General features: G+C 50.6%; 2 protein-coding genes across 3 annotated transcripts in view; one reads left to right on the top strand and one right to left on the bottom strand.

Annotated features, from left to right (window-relative positions):
• The window catches only part of RAB10 (RAB10, member RAS oncogene family), a 47556-nt gene extending 23107 nt beyond the window's left edge, over positions 1-24449 (bottom strand). Inside the window, exon 1 of one of the 2 annotated variants that reach the window (XM_068416687.1) lies at positions 24231-24449. In XM_068416687.1, coding sequence (XP_068272788.1) covers positions 24231-24357 — 127 coding nt within the window. In that variant the 5' untranslated portion in view covers positions 24358-24449. The remainder of the gene's footprint in view (positions 1-24230) is intronic. The other variant, XM_068416679.1, reaches the window with a different exon arrangement.
• Positions 1-25996, top strand: part of DTNB (dystrobrevin beta) — a 648286-nt gene that overhangs the window by 249513 nt on the left and 372777 nt on the right. The window lies entirely within an intron of this gene.

Raw genomic sequence — 25996 nt, forward strand, 5'->3', positions numbered from 1 at the left:
TAATGAAGACCCAGGACTTGCGTCAGCAGAACAGCGTGTTTGAAATCCATAATCACTGCGTCCAAACACTTGTATGTCACTTTACAAAACCTTGGCAGGGGCTTGAGAAGGTGTAAAGATCCCTCTTCTGTTGCTAAATCACAAACCAACCCTTCTCGCACAAAGACAGAATGCCACCGGTACAAAAGGGAGGGGGGAAAAAGCTCTTTTGCAGCCCGTTTGAGAGCTACGAATGATGAGCCAGCCCTTTTGGGACAGCACGGATTCTGTTTGCATTCTTTGCAAACAAAGCCAGCATTCAGCTCGGTGGGGACGCTGGGCGGTAGGAAGGGGAATGTAGGGCAAGAGAGGGGCAACGCCGCGGCGCTGGGAGCCTGACAGCCAACCTGCGCGTCACACCGTCAGCTGCCGACCGTAAGCAGCGTGTAAGCAAGTGCATTTTGTATTTTATTTGTTAGTAATTGCTTTGTAAGTGTACTTTAACAGCACTAGGTATTTTCAACTCAATAAAGAAAGACAGGCTGAGAGAGTTGGGGCTGTTCAGCCTGGAGAAGAGAAGGCTCCGGGGACACCTTCTAGCACCTTCCAGTGCCTGAAGGGGCTACAGGAAAGCTGGAGAGGGGCTTTTTCCAAGGGCATGGAGTGACAGGACGAGGGGGAACGGTTTTAAACTGCAAGAGGGGAGATTGAGATGAGATCTGAGGAAGAAATTCTTTGCTGTGAGGGTGGTGAGAGCCTGGCCCAGGTTGCCCAGAGCAGCTGTGGCTGCCCCCTCCCTGGCAGTGTTCAAGGCCAGGTTGGATGGGGCTTGGAGCAACCTGGGCTGGTGGAAGGTGTCCCTGCCCGTGGCAGGGGGGTGGGACTGGATGGGCTTTAAGGTCCCTCCCAACCCAAACCAGTCTGTGGTTCTATGAAAAGCAAATGTGCACAAATTCCTACTGAAGTCGTGTGTCTTCAGGCTGCCCACCTCTGTGCTACAGGCTCTGGAAAGTGTTTTTCTTAAGAGTGTACTTAAACTACAGCTATCAACACCCCAATTATCACAGCAGAACACAGGCCGCATCCGTATTTTCTGGTGAGTGCCGGGAACCACCTGGATGGCCCCTTTCGCCTGTACCCTCCCGGCGCTCAGCAGTCCTGAAGAAGGCAGAGGTCCTCAGCCTGCGCTACAGCGCTTCTCCAAGGGTTTGAAGGTGCACCTGGACATCCCCCACACTCACAGACTTCAAACAACTGAAGGTGGAGCTCCTGCAAGTGCTTTAATAGCCACAAAAGGATCTAAAGGAAAGAAACATATTGAGGCGTTGGAGCGAGTGCAGAGGAGGGCGACCAAGCTGGTGAAGGGTCTGGAGGGTCTGACCTGCGAGGAACGGCTGAGGGAGCTGGGGGTGTTCAGCCTGGAGAAGAGGAGGCTCAGAGGTGACCTTAGTGCAGTCTACAACTACCTGAAGGGAGGTTGTAGCGACGTGGGAGTCGGCCTCTTCTCCCAGGCAACCAGCGCTAGGACAAGAGGACACAGCCTCAAGCTTGGCCAGGGGAGGGTCAGGTTGGACATGAGGAAGCATTTCTTCTCAGCAAGGGTCATTAGCCATTGGAAGGGGCTGCCCAGGGACGTGGTAGAGTCACCATCTCTGGAGGGGTTTAAGAAAAGCCTGGACATGGCACTTAGTGCCCTGGTCTAGTTGCCATGGTGGTGTCAGGGCAATGGTTGGACTCGATGAGCCCAGAGGGCTCTGCCAACCTGGTTGATTCTGTGATTCTGTGACAACTTCCAGATTCACAAAGTCAGAGGGAACACAGCTTCGTGGTTTACGGCACATCCCTACCAAGGACACAACTATAACATACCCAGCTAGCATGGGAACACCATCACAGAAGCACAGAGAAAATCGGCACCCTTCAGGTATGTTCACTGAGCTCTACTGCGAGCTGTGAACAGCCCTAAAATGTTTTTATTTAAAAAGCAAAAATGCAATAAAAGAAAATCAACAGCAGGAAGATACAGCACTAACTAAACCCGGAAGCTTTTAAAACTACAAAATTAACTTTGAGGCAGAGACCTTTGTCTAGTCTTCTTATACAACTACCTGATTATGAGATGCCTCCCTTGGAGAAGACAGATTTATAATATTTTAAGACTTTCATAACACCTTAACGCAGAAGATGACTTCTGAAACAAACTCCTAATGCAGATACTGCTTTATCAAGTCTATTAATGTCTATTAATAACACTAATAAAAAGGTGACTCCTCTAATCCCTCCCAGTAACAACTTTTCCAAACTTATCAAGTCCAGAAGTATAAACTCTGAAGTCCTGCACACAAGCTTTAATAGTTCAGAATATTATTTTACTAAGACTACGTAGACATTGACATTTGTTATCAATGAAGTAGTTAAGATCGAATATTTTGCAAGAAAACTTCAGATGTAAATACACTTTCTCCTTCCAAAGAAAGCCCAACACAAGCTTATCAGGCAAGAGATGAGAGTTCTGGTTTTAATTAAGCTCTTAGTGATCTCAGCTACTACTGAGGTCTTTCAAAACACTTACTCTACAAGGTATTCATGCCTACACAGAATGCACATACAACATTCCCAACTCCACCCAACGTTTTAAGCGCAAACACTCTTTTTCAGAGGCTTTATAGAGTGAGATTTCTAAAGTTTCTCTGCCTTCTTCACACCTTCAGCACAGAACAAACCTCAACGCTGGGTTTTCCAGGTGTTGCACCCAATACTGGGGTCTGGGACTTTGCTGAGACAATGCTGCGAAGGCGTTCGAAGCACAAGATTCAGACAGGAGAGTTTATTTCGGAGGAGCAACAGCAAACCACAGGCCAGGTGATCACCTAGTGCCTAGGCACCACGTGGTTCCAGCTCTAGAGACCTGTGCAAGTACACATGGATCACACAAACACGTCTCCTTCCACTTGTCTGCGAGAGGAACAGGTGTCCATCACAAAGTGCCACTTTTAAGACTCACAACTTTTTGATAGAGTATTTAGGAATACTTCCTAAGTCTGCAAACTAACCACCACTCAGACTCTTCTGGAATAGAAACTCGAGCCATACACAGACTCATCCTTTGGCAAAAGCTTGAGTGAAAGCTTAAGCTTTATCAGAGAGAGCAAAATTCAGCTGACGCGGTGAGGAACAGGAGGTGGCTTTAGGCTAGCTGGGATGAGCCTCTACAGTCATGGCAACTCTTTCTGAAATACTGATTTGCTGCCTTTGGTAGAAAGCATGGCATTCAGCTACAGAGAGAAAACGCTAGTAACTGGTCTCTAAAGGGACCTGGAACCCACATTATCCTCCCCTCTTGCTTGTAGCTTAGATCTCACGTGGACTTCACAGAATCACAGAATCAATGAGGTTGGAAGAGCCCTCTGGGCTCATCGAGTCCAACCATTGCCCTGACACCACCATGGCAACTAGACCAGGGCACTAAGTGCCATGTCCAGTCTTTTCTTAAGCCCCTCCAGAGATGGTGACTCCACCACCTCCCTGGGCAGCCCCTTCCAATGCCTAATGACCCTTGCTGAGAAGAAATGCTTCCTAATGTCCAACCTGACCCTCCCCTGGCCAAGCTTGAGGCTGTGTCCTCTTGTCCTATCACTGGTTGCCCGGGAGAAAAGGCCGAGTCCCACTTCACTACAACCTCCCTTCAGGTAGTTGTAGACTGCAATAAGGTCACCTCGGAGCCTCCTCTTCAGGCCACTTCTCTAACAGATGGATCTCTGGGGCGTCTTCTTTCTCCAGATAAAATTGTAATAAAATAATAAAAGGAGTCATTAGACCGAGCCTCAAACTCTTGCTCTCTAAAGCAAGTCTGAATGAGATTATCAAAGAGACTGAGACAATGAGGAGACCTGGAAACCTGGACTACGTGGCTTCTATTAAGCAGTATTGAGAAATTGTAGATCCAGGTAAGGAACTGATACTTTAAGTCATAACTACTTTCTCTAACAAGACATTTATTCATCAGTACTGAGGGATTACATTGCACGTGAACTCCTCCTTGTCTTTAGCCCTGATCATGTCTAGCACGATCAGCTGCTTGGGGAGGAACAGGGTGGGAAGAGGGAAAGGCAGCGTGACCAGCAACAAAAACCAAGCGATGGTATCAACGTGAAGCCTGCCGATGCTTTGGAGTCTGACAAGATGCAAACACACGGTGCCCTTCATCTAAACTGAGCAGGCAATACTAATTTTGCTCATACTCTTGTAGGAGGATGTATAAACAGTTATCACAGCAGCTCCACACCCCTCGGTTTTACAGAACTGAATCCACCCTGCTCTCCAGCTTTCAAATACATTTAATCTCAGGAGTAAACAAGATAGTAACTAAGACAGCTAGTCTTCCTCTTTCAGGAGAAAGCTCGCTTCACAGGCGTGCTTATCTGCTGATATTCTTTTGTGTACGTGTACACACACACATACAACACAGATACACATCCAGCCTCCCATGTATGTGTACTTGTATGTATATCAGTACTTGTACGTATAGATGGGAGGCTGGATCTTTGCTACACTCAGGTGTGGCAATGAATTCTTCAAAGAAATAGAAAAAAATAGTGTTGTCCAACACTGACTTCCACCTAAACCAAACAGCTCCAGAGGGTCTGACCTATGAGGAACGGCTGAGGGAGCTGGGGGTGTTTAGCCTGGAGAAGAGGAGGCTCAGAGGTGACCTTAGTGCAGTCTACAACTACCTGAAGGGAGGTTGTAGTGCAGTGGGAGTCGGCCTCTTCTCCCAGGCAACCAGCGCTAGGACAAGAGGACACAGCCTCAAGCTTGGCCAGGGGAGGTTCAGGTTGGCCATTAGGAAGCATTTCTTCTCAGCAAGGGTCATTAGCCATTGGCAGGGGCTGCCCAGGGAGGTGGTGGAGTCACCATCTCTGGAGGTGTTTAAGAAAAGCCTGGACATGGCACTTAGTGCCCTGGTCTAGTTGCCATGGTGGTGTCAGGGCAACGGTTGGACTGGATGAGCCCAGAGGGCTCTGCCAACCTCATTGATTCTGTGATTCTGTGAAAGGTGAAAGCCAAGATGACCGAATGCAAGTTCTGCAAAAACCACACAAGTCCTCCAGGCCCCCTTAGTGTCCCAGCCCCACCGACCTCTTTGGAGCTCCCCAAAGAGCTGCAGTCGGTCACGGATCACCCACCACAACCCTACCCTACCCCGGGATGCACCACCAGCTCATACAGCCCACATGGGCTACAAAGGTCTTGGGCCCAGGACATCTTTCAGAGCCAGGTACCTGTTTCAGCCCAGTGCTGGCCCGTGCTGTGTTCTCCACCTGCAGCTGGGGAGGAGTGGGGTGAAAGGAAGGTGTTGCATGGCCACAAGCAAAGCTCTACACGGACACACAAGTCCTGGTTAGCACAGTTACAACTGCAACCGCAGCACCAGTTCCTCTCCTTACAAAAACCAGGGCAAGTTACTTACGTGCCCATTTTATCATCTTTATTTCAATAAAAAATGTGAAGACAACAGCTCAAGACTGACACGTGGAGCAAGCTACATTCTCCAGTGAGAGAGAGAGAGAGCCAGGCAATCTGATGGCTGCTTTTAGCCCAAGATAGCCCCCCACAAACTGCTGCAAAACAAACTAAGTCAGAAATTACACAGGGACCCAACTGCACCCAGCTGGCAGACAACACTTAGCGGTTACGTTAGACCATGTTGCAGATTCCCACTCCTTTTAACTAAAGGCTACAACCACAGTGGTCAGACCCAAAATAAATGCTTACAAAAAAAAAAAAGCCTACATGTTCATGATACAAGCTTGTATGAGAGAGTTTCCTTGCAGGCTGCAAAGTTCCAATGACTCAGGACTCTATTTAACTGCAGGCTAGGGAGCACCTACACAACGTGTTCAGACAGAGCAGCCCAGCGCCAGGACAGGCGAGCAGAGCCTCAGCAGTGGGAGCAAAGGAGCTCCAGAAAATGAATCGAGGCAGCACAGGACTCCCATGGCCACCACCTGGAGAAGGCTACAGGGAGAGGCAGCAGCAGCCCCCCAGGACCAACACGGAGGGGATCAGGAATCACAGAGCAGGTGATGCTGAAATGACCTCTGGGCTGTCTTTGCTGTCCCCTCCTAAACCTTTAATTCCATCATTTGGTGGAGTCACCATCTCTGGAGGGGTTTAAGAAAAGCCTGGACATGGCACTTAGTGCCCTGGTCTAGTTGCCATGGTGGTGTCAGGGCAATGGTTGGACTCGATGAGCCCAGAGGGTTCTTCCAACCTGACTGATTCTGTGATTTTTGACATTCAGTGACCAGGAGTGTAACAAAGTACTCGAGACACAAGCAGACTATGGATTTATGTGGTAGTAAAACAAAAATTCAATGACTTCATGTGTTTCAGTGTTTCATCTTCTCTGCTCTAAGATTTTCCTAGTGCAGAGCGTGCAAACTAGAGCAGCAACACGAACTCACTCTGCCGGCTCTGCAAGGTTTCAAGTCGTGACAACTCAGCACTTACAGAGCACCAGAAGCTGCATCTAAATAAAGTAACACACACCTGACACGAAACCTTCGGAAACGTACACTTAGTTAATTCTAGCAGTCTGAGAAAGTCCCACAACAGCTAGGAGAAAACATCTATGAAGTGTCCTGTCTGAGAGCCTGGTTTGGATCGAGCTAGGCATGAGAGGACAATGGCAACAGGAACAAGGGATTTAATTACTTTAACGCCACCAGCCACAAACGATGATGTGATCAGTGCTACATTTTTTTCCACTCCTCTTTCCCACACGTCCAGTCACGGCGTCAATCCTCCCACCCTCCGACTGAGTCTGTCACCCAGAGGCCTCTCCTTTCCCAAAGGACCTTCCCCAAGTGCTCTACTCGTCACCCACTCACTAAACAACTCACCACATACTTTAGCACCCTCAGGAACTATCACTTGGGTAAACGTTTGCTCCTTTAGGTGGAGGTCACCAGCCTCACTCCACACCACCTTGATGGCAACAGCTACACAGAACTGTTGTTCTTAGCAGCATTCGTAGTAGCAAGCAGAGAAACCACTGGGGGAACAGCTCTATCCCCACGTGCTGGGGACCCATGGTATGAGGTATCCTGAAAGTGGTATTTTTGTAGAGCAGGTATCAAGAAGAGTAATTATGACCACACCTCTGTCTCCATAAAGATAAGCTATAGATTTCTAACCAGTAATATTTGCTAGTGTGATGGTGTGGATCTTAATAAACCACTCAACGAGTTATAGATTTGTTTTTAGGAATAGAGCAGCTTCTCAAAATCCAATTAATTTACCTTTAGCTTTTAACACAACAGATTAAACTAGAGATTCTTTAAAAAAAGTGTCTTTCCTCTTCAAGAGACTGATCAAGTCCCTCCAAGCCACCCCCACAGCTCCTTCCCAAACCTTCAGGTTTTCAGTATGATTTTACACTATCTTTATAAACTGTCTTTACAGGCTAAATTTCCCTAACACCACATCAACACAGATAAATTCCAGAGCTGGTAATGCTGAGGGAGAACGCGGGACATCGGCAGCAGCCCTCTCACCAGATCATGTCCTACTAATTAATCTATCCTTAACGAAGCAGATGACAACCCTGTGACATGGCAGCTTCTCAGTGTGACCTCCATTCTCCCAGCCTAGCTGCCTGCATTGTGCTTTCCAACGCCGTCACACACCATGAACAAACAAGACCCAGCGTCGCAGGGATATTTGATTTATGCAAATCAACACTGACTAACCCATACGGGCGACTCAGCTGAATATTCATTTTGGTGACAAATCCAGTGCTCTGGCTTACATCCCCCCAGCTATCTGCCTTAATCCCCCCAGCACAATAGAAGGCCATTGTTATCCAGCCTGACCTCTTATCTGGGAGAGGCCACGTGCTGTGAATCCCTTCACATCTTCATCTGCAGGAACGGGGGATCCTCAGGCTGCCGCAGCTGCCTGGCCACAGCCTCTTCTCCCAGGCAACCAGCGCTAGGACAAGAGGACACAGCCTCAAGCTTGGCCAGGGGAGGGTCAGGTTGGACATTAGGAAGCATTTCTTCTCAGCAAGGGTCATTAGCCATTGGAAGGGGCTGCCCAGGGAGGTGGTGGAGTCACCATCTCTGGAGGGGTTTAAGAAAAGCCTGGCCATGGCACTTAGTGCCCTGGTCTAGTTGCCATGGTGGTGTCAGGGCAATGGTTGGACTCGATGGTCCCAGAGGGCTCTGCCAACCTCATTGATTCTGTGATTCTGTGTTCCACCCGCAGCCACCAGCCAGCGCAGAGATGAACAACAACGTTCAGAATTACGAGGCTCAGAACTACAAGAGTGAAGGACACTTTCCTAACTTGAAATTCTTTTTGAAGTGTTCTTCAAAGAGGCAGACACGTACGCACACAAGCTTCCTTCGTGCATCAGTTCGTTTCAAGGGTGCACGTTAAATCTAGCTCAAGACTACAGCCTTCTAGTGCGCCAACAACTGTCTCTCACTACCAGCCTCACCTGAAACCTCCTCAACGATCGTCCTTCAGAGATTTATATTAAAATCACAAGTTAACACCTGCATGTTAATTCTTGAGTACTGTGCCCAGCTCTGGGGCCCCCAACACAAGAAGGACACGGAGCTGTTGGAAGGAGTCCAGAGGAGGCCACGGAGATGCTGAGAGGGCTGGAGCCCCTCTGCTCTGGAGACAGGCTGAGAGAGCTGGGGCTGTTCAGCCTGGAGAAGAGAAGGCTCCGGGGAGACCTTCTAGCACCTTCCAGTGCCTGAAGGGGCTACAGGAAAGCTGGAGAGGGGCTTTTGACAAGGGCATGGAGTGACAGGACGAGGGGGAACGGTTTTAAACTGCAAGAGGGGAGATTGAGATGAGATCTGAGGAAGAAATTCTTTGCTGTGAGGGTGGTGAGAGCCTGGCCCAGGTTGCCCAGAGCAGCTGTGGCTGCCCCCTCCCTGGCAGTGTTCAAGGCCAGGTTGGATGGGGCTTGGAGCAACCTGGTCTGGTGGAAGGTGTCCCTGCCCGTGGCAGGGGGTTGGAACTGGATGGGCTTTAAGGTCCCTCCCAACCCAAACCAGTCTGTGGTTCTGTGATTGTATGAATTACAGAGGTCAATACTGCTACCAGAAATTCTTTAAGAGCACCTGGAGGCAATACTAAGTAGTAAATAAATAAATAAATTCAAATAATCAAGGAGACAGAGGTCTGAATTGTCTGTTCTCCATACACCAGGTTGCTGCACCTACACAGCAAGTGTGACCTTCTGCCCCTCCACTCTTCTTGTCACCTATATTTAAAACATTAACCATCTTCAGAAACAAACCCTGACATCTCTTTCGTTCCACTTGACTCCCCTCCAATACAGAGTAGGCCATTACCTCGCTATCTGCACTGGGTACCTGCAGATTTAAATCTTTCTATTAGCTAGAAAACAAGCAGTAAGACTTTTTTTTTTAATAATATGGAATGTATCCACACATTTAGGTCTCAGAAGCCACAAGGAAGCAAACAGTATCAACAAGCCAAGAATCCCATGACGCTGCTCCTCTTCAAGTGGCACCGTTCAGATGTTTAATAGATTGATTACAACGTGAAGTGCTGTTCATCCCCATACCTGGAATTAAAACAGCCAATCCAAATAATCAGAAGGGAAGAAAGGCACCAGTGGCATTCAGCACAGAGTCGGAGGTGAGGTCCCAGCACACGTACCCACCTGGAAGGCAGTTTGAAATGGCAATGCCTTGCTCAGCACTGACACAGACAGCTGAGTTTACTCAGAATTTACTAAGAATTTTACATATATCTCAAATTCCAGCTCCTGTACTCCATCTACTGTGTACATTTAAATACTGGCCTGTAAACAAAAAGGTAATAACACCGTTTATTTGCAAAGATTAATATAAAATACAGCACTGCTGTAAAGTGCAGATAATGACTCCTCCAAGGGATGAGCTAAGATATGTGAGCTTAAAAGCATTAATTAGAGGTGCCTGCCTGGAGCTCTGTAGGGAAAGGTGTCTGGATGAACTAAAGCTAAACCCACAAGAGCTGAAAACAACCCAGTTTCTAGAAACCTTTCCTGGAGAGGTGTCATGTCCTCCTCCGTGCTCAAAGGGAGTGACAATGGCACAGGCGTTCACGCCTCAGCAATTCAAGCCCCACTTTTGGGTGACAAACAAAGGCACCACCGGCGATTTAAACCGACGAGACGGTCGAGGAAGTGCAAAAGAACAACACGGGTTTCTGCCTCTGGCAAAGCACCAGGGCAGGGGTCTCTGGGCGAGCTCTTTAACTGAGGGACATGGACAAGCTGGAGAAGTTGGCCTATGGGAACCTCTCCTGAGGTCCAACAAGGTCAAGTGCAAGGTCCTGCACGTGGGTCGGGGCAATCCCAAGCACAAATACAGGCTGGGTGGAGAATGGGTTGAGAGCAGCCCTGAGGAGAAGGACTTGGGGGTGATGGGTGACGAGAAGCTCACCATGAGCCGGCAACGTGCGCTGGCAGCCCAGAAAGCCACCCGTGTCCTGGGCTGCATCCCCAGCAGCGTGGCCAGCAGGGCGAGGGAGGGGATTCTGCCCCTCTGCTCCGCTCTCGGGAGACCCCCCTGCAGTGCTGCGTCCAGCTCTGGGGCCCCAACAGAAGAAGGACACGGAGCTGTTGGGGCGAGTCCAGAGGAGGCCACGGAGATGCTCAGAGGGCTGGAGCCCCTCTGCTCTGGAGACAGGCTGAGAGAGCTGGGGCTGTTCAGCCTGGAGAAGAGAAGGCTCTGGGGAGACCTTATCATGGCCTATCAGTGCTTAAAGGGGCTGATAAAAAAGATGGGGACAGACTTTGTAGCAGGGCCTGTAGCGACAGGACAAGGGGTGATGGGTTTAAACTGACAGAGGGGAGATTCAGACTAGAGAGAAGGAAGAAATTGTTGACACTGAGGGTGGTGACACTGGCCCGGGCTGCCCAGAGAGGTGGGAGATGCCCCATCCCTGGGAACGTTCAAGGCCAGGTTGGACGGGGCTCTGAGCAACCTGATGGAGTTGAGGATGTCCCTGCCCATGGCAGGGGGTTGGACTAGATGGCCTTTAAGGGTCCCTTCCCACCCAAACCATCCTGTGCACCGCTGCAGCCATGCCCACAAACACAGGCCTGCCAGACCTTCCAGGGCATTCAACGCTGAGCAGCACACCATGGCCACATCCAACAAGGGAAGTTCCCAGGACCAGAACTTCAGCCAGTGGGCTATGTGTTCAGGGCACGATTTTGATCTCATGGTTTTGATTTGAGAGCCAGCACTCTCCATATCAGGGCCTGGGCAAAGTTCAGGAGATAACCAGGGCAAGGAGCATTTCCCAATAAAATGGATGCAGACACCAGGTTCTGGACATCAAGTGACAGCCGTTTCCAACAGTTAAGAACCTGGCACGTTTAACTTAAGCATCAACTCTGGCACTTAGTGCCCTGGTCTAGTTGCCATGGTGGTGTCAGGGCAATGGTTGGACTCGATGACCCCAGAGGGCTCTTCCAACCTGGTTGATTCTGTGATTCTGTGAACTCAACAGAGGTGTTCAAAGCACAGCTGCCATGAATTTTGGGTGCAGCGAGTCCACCTGATATTCACACCAAGCAGACTAAAACAGACCCCAGACAACGAGGAAGGTTCAGAGAGTCTCACTTTGAGAATCAGATCAACCAGCAAAGGTCCCCCAGGGTCTCTCTGCACTCAGCCATATTCCCTCCAGGGAAGGAGTTTCAGAAGTCATGTGAAAGTACAGTTCAAATTTACATGTCAAAAAATCCCTGCTCAGAAAGAAAACTAAAGCTTCCTGTTGACACCACCTACGCTGCTGCCAAGGTCTATGAGACCACGCACAGCTTCAACACAAGCAGTTACTTCTTCTAGAAAAAAGAAACTTTATAATTTTGTTATTCCAGCAGCTAAACCTTACACAAGGCTCCCATAAACAAAAGAAAATGAACAAAGGAACTATTTTAGTGATGTTTTATGCATACCAAGAGAGAAAAGAGACAAGAAGGTTTTTATTCACAAGGTAGTAAGGGGAAAAAAAAGGAAATGAAGCTCCAGCAAGAAACAGTACCCACTTCAGAGCTCTTCCCATGCAGCAACAACCTCTGCTTAGCGTGGGTTAATTGCAGGTTTGAGGGCTGATTTAATTCTCTGCCACTACATCTTTAATTTTCCAATCCACTCAAACTTCTGGTCCAGGCAGCAGAGTGCTGCCAGCCACCTTCACCAGCAGGAGTTTTTAGAGAGGGCATCACACCAAGCAGCCCCATCTCCCTGTGAATCCCTTTGTCAGGTCCCATACCTAAAACTATGGCAGGGAAAGGGCTGGACTCCAGCAGGGCAACAGTCCACACACAAATTCACAACCAATTGGAATTCTACTCCAAACCATCAAGAATGTTTGCTAAATATGTTCAAGTATAATTACAGACGATTAAATAAGTTTTCATACATGTCTTGGCCTATTTATGCTATATTTGTTCGCTAGAAAATAAATACACTACATGAATCTGCTTTCCACATAAACTGCTTCTATTTAGGAAACAGAAAATTTGTCACTACTCGCTGTAACGTAATCTTGTCCTCAAGTTACATAAAAATAAAACTCAAGTTAACACTTACGCTGGCTGATCTATACCCAGCAGATTGACAAGACAGATAATAGATAAACGAAGGGAAGGAGATTCATTCAGGAAAAGCATTAGCTTTACCGAAGAGGCAGGTGCTGTGTCTTGGAGGCCATTAAAGATTCAGCCAGTCAACCCGTTATAAATACTTAGAAGCTCAGGAAGAGCATAGGAACTCCAGCTTCCGTAACAACTCACTGCAGAGCAGCAGCTCAGATCAGTTACTTCTTGTTTCCATAATTAAAACTCCTTCCTGGTGGAATCACAGACTGGTTTGGGTTGGGAGGAACCTTAAAGCCCATCCAGTCCCAACCCCCTGCCACGGGCAGGGACACCTTCCACCAGACCAGGTTGCTCCCAGCCCCATCCAACCTGCCCTTGAACACTGCCAGGAAGGGGGCAGCCACAGCTGCTCTGGGCAACCTGGGCCAGGCTCTCACCACCCTCACAGCAAAGAATTTCTTCCTCAGATCTCATCTCAATCTCCCCTCTTGCAGTTTAAAACCGTTCCCCCTCATCCTGTCACTCCAGGCCCTTGTCAAAAGCCCCTCTCCAGCTTTCCTGTAGCCCCTTCAGGCACTGGAAGGTGCTAGAAGGTCTCCCCGGAGCCTTCTCTTCTTCAGGCTGAACAGCCCCAGCTCTCTCAGCCTGTCTCCAGAGCAGAGGGGCTCCAGCCCTCTGAGCATCTCCGTGGCCTCCTCTGGACTCGCTCCACCAGCTCCGTGTCCTTCTTCTGTTGGGGCCCCAGAGCTGGACGCAGCACTGCAGGGGGGTCTTCCGAGAGCGGAGCAGAGGGGCAGAATCCCCTCCCTCGCCCTGCTGGCCACGCTGCTGGGGATGCAGCCCAGGACACGGGTGGCTTTCTGGGCTGCCAGCGCATGTTGCCGGCTCATGGTGAGCTTCTCGTCACCCATCACCCCCAAGTCCGTCTCCTCAGGGCTGCTCTCCATCCATTCTCCACCCAGCCTGTGTTTGTGCTTGGGATTGCCCCGACCCACGTGCAGGACCTTGCCCTTGTTGAACTCCATGCAGTTCGCACAGGCCCAGCTCTCCAGCCTGTCCAGGTCCCTCTGGATGCCATCCCTTCCCTCCAGCCTGTCACCACACCGCACAGCTCGGTGTCATCCCCAAACTTGCTAAGGGTGCACTCAATCCAACTGTCCATGTCGCTGACAGAGATGTTAAACAGGATCGGTCCCAACACCAACCCCTGAGGAACGCCACTCATCACTGGCCTCCACTTGGACATCAAGCCATTGACCACTACTCTTTGAGTGCGACCATCTATTCTGCAACAAAGCATCCGACTACGATACTGAAAGGGACCGTGTTAGAAAATGACATCAGGATTTACACGGAAAGAACGGAGGTTAAAGAAGAGTTTTACCAATAGCTGGACTAGGAGCGCCGTAAGTTGCAGAGTGAGAAACCACAATGCTGACAGCAACTCTGACCAGAGGCATCTGCAGTGCTGAAGCTCCTGCAAAAGCTAGATGAGGAGCACCTGAACTCGCTCTGAGCAAGGCATCACATGCCTGCTTTGTTAGTTGTTTCTTCTACCTCTTAAGAAACTACTTTGTTAGGAGCTCTTCACAAAGCTGGTGGCCATTATCTAATGCTCTGAAGATGAAAAGGAGACATCCAGCAGGAACCTCTCCAGACCATCGTGCTTTTGATTAGATCCAGCAGCAGCTCTGACACACGCTGGGAATTCAGACCGCCAATCCAGCTCCTGTCTTGGCACCCAGGACTAACAGTGAGACTAAGGCAGGCTGTGGAGCATGGAGCTTGTGCTTCTAACACCCACAGCACAGCCACGTTACCTCGGGTTGCCTGGGGTCTCTTCTAGCAATATTTTCATTACCCCAAGGGCAGCAATCCCATCATCTCACAGAATCAATGAGGTTGGAAGAGCCCTCTGGGATCATCGAGTCCAACCGTTGCCCTGACACCACCATGGCAACTAGACCATGGCACTAAGTTGATCTCTCTGCATTTCTGTTCCAAGCACAGACCATCTTCACCACAATTTCTTCCCAATACCCAGGTTGAGTTTTCCCTGTTGTGACTTGTGTCCAACACTTCTTGTCCTCAGCAGCAGCCTCAGGCAGCATCGCAGCCAACGCCCGGGACCCAAACCTGGGCAGCCGCATCCTCCTGGTTCTCCAGCTGGGTCAAGGCCTCAAGCATGCTGGGACACATGCCCTGTGGCACATGGCCACCAGGACTGAGCAGACTCTCGCAGTCTAACGCTGTCGCAGGTGGAGTTTCCGAGCCCCCTTCCACACAAACCACCAGCATTTCTGTTCGCCAGTCCTGCTCACTGAAGTAGGAATGAGAAGCACCAGACCTTCCAGAGAACTCCCATTTCTGGTCCGTGCTGTCCCAGATATACCAACGTTAAGTACGAAACCCAAGGAATCTTTGGGTTATCTGGTTACCTTTGCTTTTAACAGAAACTTAAGCAGCTAAAATAAAAAAAACTTTGTTTACTGGCAAGATCAAAAAGTTGGGTTGAGATGAAAGCACTTCACAGCATGCTTAATGAAACAGAAGCGTTGGTGGGATTCATTTAGCCAACAATTAGCCAGCTGGATTTAAGCTACGCATCTAAGCTTCCTCTAAAGTGACAGAGGCACGTGTACGTTCTGCCACGTTCAGATGGATGGAGTTCCTTGGTTTCCTTTGCCCCACTTAAGGAGCCCAGACAGCTAGCAGTTAGCTAGAGGAATCCCCTCGAGGATAAGGCTTGCAGCAAGCCTTGGAAGGTGGGAGATTCAGATTGCTACCCAAGGAACCGCAAACATTAGATCCTGCTACCAACATTTTCAACTACTTGTAATTATCAAAGTTCAGACATTTACCACAGCTCTGCAATAGTAAAGTAGTTCAAGAACTACAGGGAAGTCAGCTGCCAGTGAGGTTCGGTGGTGAGGAAGAACGGGTAAGATGCCTAGTGTTAGAAAGGCAGGAGAGACGACACTTGGCACATCAACAGGTCAGGCATCAATACGTTAACTTCATACAGAATCACAGAATCAATGAGGTTGGCAGAGCCTCTGGGATCATCGAGCCCAGCCATTGCCCTGACACCACCATGGCAACTATCCAGGGCACTAAGTGCCATGTCCAGGCTTTTCTTAAACCCCTCCAGAGATGGGGACTCCACCACCTCCCTGGGCAGCCCCTTCCAATGGCTAATGACCCTTGCTGAGAAGAAATGCTTCCTAATGTCCAACCTGACCCTCCCCTGGCCAAGCTTGAGGCTGTGTCCTCTTGTCCTAGCGCTGGTTGCCTGGGAGAAGAGGCCGACTCCCACTGCGCTACAACCTCCCTTCAGGTAGTTGTAGACTGCACTAAGGTCACCTCTGAGCCTCCTCTTCTCCAGGCTAAACACCCCCAGCTCCCTCAGCCGTTCCTTGTAGGTCAGACCCTCCACCAGCTTGGTGAAGTTAGTAACGGAGCATCTGAAGTAAAACGTAAAATCACCTTTACTCTAGAAGACTAAAATGCTGGTGAGACCAAGCGAAGACATAACCATCTTGGAGGGCAGGGTAACTTTTGGTTGGTGCACACTGTTCAGTGAACGTTGCCGTGAAACAGACACAAGAGTTCGATCTCGTAAGCCACAGACGACACAACTTGACAAGACCAGCTTTAACGAACCTTCTGACAGCCTCGTAAATCAAAGGACAGGCAAGGAAGTGGTACCATACCCTGACCTAAAATGGGTGAACACCTGAAGCTATCACAGTACTACCTCTCTTCATAACCATGGCCTTTACAGGTTCTGAAGCTCAGACCTTGGGCCAAGACGGCTTCCCACTGAGGACAACGTTGATCACAGCCCTGTCAGGCTGCAGCACTAAAGGAACTCCCAGGACATAAAGCCCCATGCCACACCAGACCCACGTCAGCAGGAAGAGACTGTTTCCAGCACTCCCCTCAACCCAACAGCTGCTTCAGCATATCTGGTATCTGCAGAGCTCGTCATTAGTCTGTGTACAAAAAAACACCAGTTTGAAAAGCATCCTTGAGGAAAAAGCTATGGGTGTCAGTGTCAGCACACCACACTTAAAGGCAACCAAGCAATGCTCAGGGAGCTTTAAGTCAGATTTTGGAAATGCAAGACACAAACGGGTATTTCTGCAGGTTACACAGTATAAAACAGTCACAATCCCAGTGGGAAAGCAAGCCTCGAGGTGTTTTAGCTACAGAAAAGAACAAAAACATGCAGAGACTTCTAGTTAAACCCACACAGAAAGGAAAAACCCACACAGTTAAGTTGTACCGGAACACTAAACACTCAAGACTTGCAGCAGCAGCTCTGGTCCCTTTCCCCAGGGCCAGACAGGGAATTCCCAAAGCACTGGGAATGTGACAAGCCCGTTCTTCCCAAAGCACTTCTGAAGTACCTCACCCCCTCGCAAGGGTTACACAAAACCCTTCTCCACGTGCCATCAGGTCACGTAGCCAAACGGGCACCGGCTGCCAGGAGAATCTGTGCAACCTGCTCTCCTCCGATGTCCTTCCCAGGCATGTCTCAGCCCCAGGTGGGGTGAAGTCTCCTGGCAGGCCCAGCCCGCTCCCAGCCACCATCCTTCCCGAGCCTCTCCTGCTCTCTCCTCCACGACGCCGCTGACAAGCAAGAACACGCTGCCCTTCCACAGCCCCAGAAGGGAGGAGGACAAGAGCAAGCTGTTGCCACCCGCACGGTGGAAGGAGCCCACACCCTGCTCCCGAGGGCTGCCTGGAGCAGGCACAGCCAGCGTGGCCTGCCGAGGCAAAACCCCACGCAGGCAGCACTGCTGGACTACAGGCAGCAACATCTCCTTAGCACAAGCTAAAAAAAAAACCTTCAACTTCGGATTATTTTTTTTTCTATCCTGATGAAGTATTTATCAACAGGCTCTCAACCGATTCTCCAATTAAATATCAATATTAACTCTAAGCATGGAAAAGATTAAGCATTTTCTCAGGATAATCACAGTATCAACCAGGTTGGAAGAGCCCTCTGGGATCATCGAGTCCAACCACTGCCCTGACACCACCATGGCAACTAGACCAGGGCACTAAGTGCCATGTCCAGGCTTTTCTTAAACCCCTCCAGAGATGGGGACTCCACCACCTCCCTGGGCAGCCCCTTCCAATGGCTAATGACCCTTGCTCAGAAGAAATGCTTCCTAATGTCCAACCTGAACCTCCCCTGGCCAAGCTTGAGGCTGTGTCCTCTTGTCCTAGCGCTGGTTGCCTGGGAGAAGAGGCCGACTCCCACCGCGCTACAACCTCCCTTCAGGTAGTTGTAGACTGCACTAAGGTCACCTCTGAGCCTCCTCTTCTCCAGGCTAAACACCCCCAGCTCCCTCAGCCGTTCCTCGGAGGTCAGACCCTCCAGACCCTTCACCAGCTTGGTCACCCTCCTCTGCACTCGCTCCAACATTCCTGAGCAAGTTTTCTACCAACGTCAACAGGCGTTTCATCTGGCCTTGTAAAACTCAAGAGCAGACCACGGATTATTCAGACAGCCTGTCCCAAGCTACAGGTCTGAAACACTCTACCCCAGAAAACAGCAGCGACTCCATCCACTCCTTCTCTTTGCCGTTTACTGTTGAAGCGACAGCTCGGTCTCCTCCTGGACACGGCGCTGGCTTCATCGGAGCAGCCAACCTCCGCGTGCTCCTTCCCAGCCTCCACGGCTTCGGATCATACTTAGCACCCTGAGGTAACAGCTGCCTGTGAGTTTCAGTTGAACATAAATAGCACGTCAGTGCAAGGACAACCAGAAAAAGGAGCAGTGGGGCTACGTGTCCTGTGCTGCCACCACCCAGGTACGTGCCTGAGGAAGGAGCTCAGCAGCGTTCTCAGCCTCCACCAACTGGTTTTGCCCCGTAGCAGTGACAGCAGCAGCGCAGGGAGAGGAGCAAGGCCAGTTCAGGGTTTGTTTCATACTGGGAGGAAGGGAGGAGGGAACACCAGGCACCGGTGCTGCTGCCAAGTGCTTTGTGTCATGGAACTGCAACCCTCAAAGTGATTTTTCAGTAGGAGTGCCACCTATTCCGGTGTTTGCACGTCCCCAGATGCCCTATGCACTCTGCAGGCACAGATTTATATGGTAACATAAGAAACCAGATGAGGGAACTGATCCAGCTCAGCTGAAAAAAATAGCTACGTTCAAAAGAAAGTCTCCAGCCAGCTGGGTTCCTCAGCCCTCCACCACAGCCACCCACAGGAAAAATTGCAGCTCGTTATCCACGGCCCTGGATTAACAAAATCCCCAGCAACCACGAGCTGAGGGGATGCCCAAGCTCGAGACAGCATCCAGAGCATCACACCCAACAGCCACCCATGGATCCACTTCAGCTTTCTACTTTCCTCCTGAACCCATTTATATTCTCCCCTCCAAAACTCCCCGTGACAGCCAAGTTTTACAGCTCAGTTACCTGTAAGTGGAAATGATTTGTGCATCTCTTGCTGCCTCATGACTTCTGGACCTCATGTCATGAAGTGACTGAACAGGAGTTGGAGTGGGGTGTTTGTTGGTGGTTTTTTTTTCCTAATTAATTTCTCCATGCCAGGAGTCAGATATGGACTGAACCCGCAGCCTGGGCACAATATAACCCAAACTCAAAGTTGTTTGCTGCTCCTATGAGCCAACAAGCTACAGATATGAAACAAAAAAAGGAATATAAGGAAAAAGCACGCCAGTACTTGCAACTGCTGTAGTAATACTCTTTTTTTGGGCCCCAGAAACCACTTGCTTTTCCAACCTCATTGCAACCACCATCCAGCTAAAAGCATTTTCACAATTCAAAACATAATTTCCACCTGGTTTGTTTTCCTGCAATCAACTAAGTTTTTCCCCATTCTCTATCTGGGACTCTTTCCTTGCCAATATTAATATGTCACAATCACGGGCAAACAAATGCTCACAAGATGTAAGAAGAAACTCATTTTATTTACTATTTTTGATATCAGAAGACTTATTTTTAAAAAATTTCACTGCTTAAAGGTACCAATGTGCAATGATTCCAAAGCAAGTGCTTAGCAACTCAAAATCACTTTAATAAAGGCCAAAGAAATTTAAAAAAAATAGGAAAAAAAAAAGAATTTAATCAGAAAATAGTTTTCATGCACCTTTGCATTTGAAACTACAGTTTTGCACACTCCCAGCACTGCCCTGGCATCAGAATAAAATACAGGGTGATCAAACCCCACGATCATACTGCTTTTCCTCCCTCTCTTTGGACTTGTAGAGTTGCAGTCGGCGTGTGTAACGACCAGAAATACAGAACACAACTGCACCTTCAGCAGGGGTTAAGATCCATGAAAGCTTTACCCACCCCAGCAGCATTTAGAGGGAACCTCACAGTGATCACACACACTTTGTTCTCTTGAGCACGTTACTAGAGGTAGTCGGATTTCCTGGCAAAACATTTTTTGTGACTCATCTTAATTTGCATTTTACTTAGTCAAACAATAGCAATTATATGCTTGAGTTCAGTTTTGACATTCAAATTTTCAGAGAGACATCCCTGCAAGAGCAGCCCTCCCCACCTGCTTGTGCCCAGGCAGAGGCCAGCGCTTTACCTGCTGCCCCTCAACAGCTTCACAACGCCCGCAGAGCTCCCATGGATCGTTTTTTGATGGTTCACTTCAAGCTGTCATCAACTCATCACGTTGAATGCCAATTAAAAAATTTATTAAAGAAAATTAAGATCTCAAGTAGACATTGACTGGAAGCTACTTACACTAACATTTTTAATATTAAAAATAAAGAAAATCTGCTGGGAGCATGAGAGGCAGCAGAGAAAGTCCAGTTCTGGGCCCTGCACTTCAAGAGAGATGTTGAGGTGTTGGAGCGAGTGCAGAGGAGGGCGACCAAGCTGGGGAAGGGTCTGGAGGGTCTGACCTCTGAGGAACGGCTGAGGGAGCTGGGGGTGTTTAGCCTGGAGAAGAGGAGGCTCAGAGGTGACCTTAGTGCAGTCTACAACTACCTGAAGGGAGGTTGTAGTGCAGTGGGAGTCGGCCTCTTCTCCCAGGCAACCAGTGCTAGGACAAGAGGACACAGCCTCAAGCTTGGCCAGGGGAGGGTCAGGTTGGACATTAGGAAGCATTTCTTCTCAGCAAGGGTCATTAGCCATTGGAAGGGGCTGCCCAGGGAGGTGGTGGAGTCACCATCTCTGGAGGGGTTTAAGAAAAGCCTGGCCATGGCACTTAGTGCCCTGGTCTAGTTGCCATGGTGGTGTCAGGGCAATGGTTGGACTCGATGAGCCCAGAGGGCTCTGCCAACCTGGTTGATTCTGTGATTCTGTGAAAATTAGGAGCATTTGGGGAGAGGCAAGACAAGGCAGCAGTCCATTTAAGAGAAGCCTCCAGTACTTAGGAGCACCATGGAGCAACACCAGTGCCCAGAGGAACAGCTATCACCGACAGACCTGACCCAACTGCAGGGTCTCCGTGGAGCACAACTGAAAAGTCATCACAATTTCTCAAAAAAAAAAAAGATACCGTACAAATGACTTTTGCACCAGAGAATTACTGAAGATCTATTAACATTAAAAATGGTTTGTGATAGACTGTCTTCTAGAATTTACTCCCTTTCTACCTGAAAACAGCAACACAGCACTTGAGGACAAGGCCCCTGCTCCCTCCAGGGAGGTGACGATGACTTAGGGATTCTTGCAGAAGAGCCATCTGGATTATTTATAGCACCTCAGCCAGGGTAATGAAATCATTCACACATGCACCTCATCACAGCCCAGAGCTTAACTGCTGTTTTAGCAGGAAATATTAGATTGAAGTGATCCAAAGTCAAATGTTAAAGAGAGCACACCAAATTACACCTGTAGTAAATTATACCCAAACTGCCACCACGGATCATGCTTAATCAATCCTTAAAATGTGTAAAGATGAAAGTAAGCGAATATAAGTTACTAATGTGAAGCAGAAATGCATAATTATTGTATCTTTACTTACATATATGGTTTTATAGAATTAAAACACTTCCCCCCACTTGTCTTTTATACACACAGGCTGGTTTCCATATTCTTTGAGACCCATCTTTTCCTAGGGAGACTGAGCTTACAGCCACCAACACTGTGGTACATTTTACCTGCTCGACTATCTCAGTTCTTGGTGGAGCTCAGTGTAAACACAAAAGCATGAATCAGAGCTAACAAGCTACGAAATAATTTTTATTTTAATATAAGGAGATTCAGCCAATAAGCCAGTCACCTTCAATGTCATCTACTGTGGACACAAGTGCCTCGGAAATAGTATTTCCTTGTTGCTACAGGTCAAAGGCTCCATCTGAGGTTTTTCCTGAAACTCTCTTCTTCTGGCTGCAAAACCAGCCCAAGTTGTGCAGCTACTTGGGCTGGTTTATCACAGCAAGTACCAACGGGCAAAGCACCTCTTCAGGCTCCGCCTTACGGTCCTGGATTGCCCCTGCTGCAGCAGAGGACAACCTGAGAAAGTCTAAAACCTGTAGTTACCAGTGATAATTTGAGATAACCTATTTTCAGGCAGATTACTCAATCACTTTGTTGTAATAATGGGGAGAACAACTAAGTGGAGAGGTGTTTTAACCCAGCTCAAGGTTGTTCCTTCAGGGGTGGGCTGCTTTTTGAAAGGTGCTAACATAGAGGCTCCTCTCAACTGACACTACTTGCACAGGACACCTTCCCACCAGGTTTCCTCATTAACCAATTACTCACAGGAGAACTAAGACAACAACACATTTAAGCCATCTTTGGGCAGTCAAGCACCTGGAATTCACACAGAAAACCTATTTGTAGCCCAAGGTGTGGTAATCCCACCGTGAAGACGCAAGTCTGACACACCAACCAGTCATCAAGTGGTGTTCACAGCTACCACTTAGCGCAGAATTTAAGAAATAAAACTCATTTGCCTTCTGGTGCACACACACTACAAACAGTTTATGTACTCCAGAAATAAATACCTACTGATTGGTTTGACTGTCCAGAAATGCTTCCCAAACTCTGCAGGCGCACACTCATAATAAACCTGATGATATTCTGCTCGACCACTCAAAAACCGCAGCGATACAGACCAAGAACTAATCACTAAAATCACTAAATGCCCAAGTTCTCTGGAGCAAGAGCCACCACATATCCGCTGACTTCTTAACTAAGCCCTTGACTATTTTTAACTTTGAGAATTGGAATAAACCTCCCCAGCAAACTCAGAAAGCAACAAACGCCATGTGATCCAGGCGAGAATTTGCCAAGCAGCGCAGAATTACACTACGGCCACGGCAGCAAAATAAATACCAGCCTTCAATAGTCAAGGTATGCGACATCAGGAGAGGGATAAAGTGACTGTCACAGACACGCCCCCAAAACAATTAAGCAAAACTCGCCTTTCAGACCCAAAGAGCTTTTAGGCAACAACTGTCTTAACACTTAGTTGTCCCAAATAGACTTTTTTCACTTTAAATTACCCAAGCCTTGCTTAAGAGCCTCTTTTTATCTATCATAGTCTGAGCTGCAATTTTTAGGGTGATGTTTCAACACTGATGAGGAAGTACACAGGAGTGTGCTTACACCTAGCACTAAGATTTACACCGACACTCCCTGTTCTCCTACCCTCAGTGAACAGCTGCATGGCCAATGATTTAAGGGATTTAGATCAAGCAGAAAAAGCCAAATTCAATTCAAAACCCCCCCAAAAAAAAATATTTTCTTTTTTTCCAGATATGTAGCAAGTATCTGCACATATTACACCAGCGGGTACTGCAAGAAAGAGTAGAGCCATGAATTCTCTTAAATTGCCAGAGTCAATCACCAAGAAGGTTAGAAGCTGCTGACCTGAACTCTTCAACTGCAAAACAAGACGGTGTTCAAGAGGAGAAAAACAAAACGCTGTGATAAACCCAGGGAGAAAGGACGTTAGGTACAAGGCCTGTCTCACAGCACAGACTGAGTGCAGAAAGGAAAGCCGAGGAAAATACAGAGCTCTCCTTCACGATGGCGAAGGAACTACCGTAGTCAGGAGCTGCACATCAACGCAGGGCTGAAGCTTCTCGCTCCCAAGCGAGGGAAGGGCAGCTTTGTTGGGTGAGAAAACAGACCCCACCCACAAGTGTAATCATTTCTGCTAAGCCACATCAATAGCGGCGAAGATACGGTGCAGGGAGGGCAACGCATGCAGGAGATCCACCAGTGATGGAAGGAGCCAGGGGGGCTCCCGCGGGAGCTGGCGGAGGGTGGGGGGGACAAGCTGCCAACGCAGCCCCCGAGGGAGGGAAAGAGAGGGTCGCTCGGGGTCACCGACAGCGGAGAGAACTGCTGCGCTCATCTGTGGAGAGAAACCAAACCAAACCGAACCGTTCCTCCCTGCAGCGAAGCCGGTGTCGGGTGTGACCGGCTGCCCGAGATGTCGTGTCGACAGCGAGAGCGAGGAGGCGAAAGGGTGGGGGTGGGGGGGGACAAGGGGTCCCTGGGGGCTGACACAAGGAGAGAAAACACGCCCCAGAGCTGCGAGGCAAGGCCGGAGCGCAGGGCTGCGGCCCCGGGGGCAGGGGAGGGCTGCGGGAACGGGGGGGGGGGGATCCGCTCGGGGTGGGGGGTGGGGGGGCACTGACCGATGGTGGAGATGAAGGTGGTGTTGAAGGCATCGTCGGAGAAGCGGAAGAGCACGCAGGTCTTGCCGACGCCCGAGTCGCCGATGAGGAGCAGCTTGAAGAGCAGGTCGTAGGTTTTCTTCGCCATGGGGAGGCGCGGCGGCCGCCGCCGCCCGCTCCGGCCCCGTGCTCGCCCCCGCCGCCGCCCTCGCTCACCGGGCGCCCCCGCCGCGGGTCCGCCCGCCCACCCCGGCCGGCAGCACCGGCCGCACCGCTCGGGAGGGCGGCGGCGAAGGAGGAGGAGGAGGAGGAGGGGGGGGCCCACAAAATGGCTTCCTGCCGCGGGGCGGCCCCGGCGCCTCGCGCGCTCCCCGCGCCGCCACGGGCCCGCTGCTCCTCACGGGGAGGCGGCGGCGCCCGGCCTCATAACCCCCCGGCTCGGCTCGGCTCGGCCCGGCTCCCCCGGACGGCGGCGGCTCCTCACGGGGGCTGCCCAGGCTACGCGCGCCGCTCGCTAACCGCGCTAGGCCGCCGGGCGGGGGCGCGCACGCCCTGACGTCAGCACGCAAGCGCGCGCGCGCGCCGCTGGCGGCAACGGGGCTGCAGGGAGGGAGGGGCGGGCGGCGCGCGCGCGCCCGCGCCCCGCCGCAGAGCCCCGGCGTGGTGACGTCACCCGCGCCCGCGGCCGGGGCGGGGCCTTCCCAGCCGTGCGCCAGGGGGCCGCCGGCGGAAGTCCCGCCTCCCCGTTGGATACTCCCGGGCTCCCATTGGGTGGTCCCTCCTGCCAGTCTCGTTTCCTCCGCGGGAGGGTGACGTCACGGCGGGGGGGAGCAGGGCGCGAGCGCGACCCTCGGCGGGGCGGAGGCCGCCCCCTGGCGGCGGGTGGGGTGAGGGGGCGCCGGGCCCTCACGGGGACCCAGGGCCCTCACGGGGACCCCGGCCCCGGTGCCCCCCCCCGGGGCAGGCCCCAGGCCCGGCAGCCGCTCCGCAGCCTCCCCGGGCCCTAACAGCCCCCTCAGGGACCGCAGCCGGCGGCGGCCGCAGGCCCGTGACCCTCCAGCCCCGGCCGAGCCTCACCGGGCCGGGCGCGCAGGGCCTGGGCCCCCCGGGGACGGCGAGGCACGACCGAGAGCCGGCTGGGGACGGGCACTGCCACGGCAGCACTGCCGAGGGTGTACCGGGGCCCTGAGCTCCCGGGAGCAGCTGGAGCCGGGCCCTGTGCTCAGGGACATCCCGGGCAGCCTTACACGGGCCCTGCCAGAAACGGGGACCAAAAACCAGGCCAACAGCCGGGCTGGGGTCACCGGGGGCTGCTCAGCGGGCGCTGGGTCACGCTGCCGGTAGAAGGGAACATTCCCGGTGGTGGGTTCCCTCCGGGAGCTGACGCAGCAGAGAGGGCAGGAGTTTGCGGCTCCACAGAGGTTTATTTTTAGCACTTCCCTGGATCAGTTTAAGGGCACGGTACGAAACGCTTCCTGTCTGCGACTGAGCAGATAAAGAGAAAAACACCAGTGTTCATGGAGAGCTCCGTGGCAAAGGCACTGCCACAGGCACCCATGGGGGAGGTGGCTCGTAATCACTCCCCAAAGGTTTATCATCGTCAGAAACGCGTTGCTAGATGTTTGCACCAGCGTTTGCAACCACCTTTTGTCCTAGAATCACAGAATCGTTTAGGTTAGAAAGGACCTTTAAGATCATCGAGTCCAACCGTTACCCCAGCACTGCCAAGGCCACCACTAACCCATGGCCCTCAGCACCACATCTACACGGCTTTTAAATCCCCCCAG

The sequence above is a fragment of the Nyctibius grandis genome, chromosome 1 (assembly GCF_013368605.1).
Source record: "Nyctibius grandis isolate bNycGra1 chromosome 1, bNycGra1.pri, whole genome shotgun sequence".
NCBI classification, from domain to species: Eukaryota; Metazoa; Chordata; class Aves; order Nyctibiiformes; family Nyctibiidae; genus Nyctibius; species Nyctibius grandis.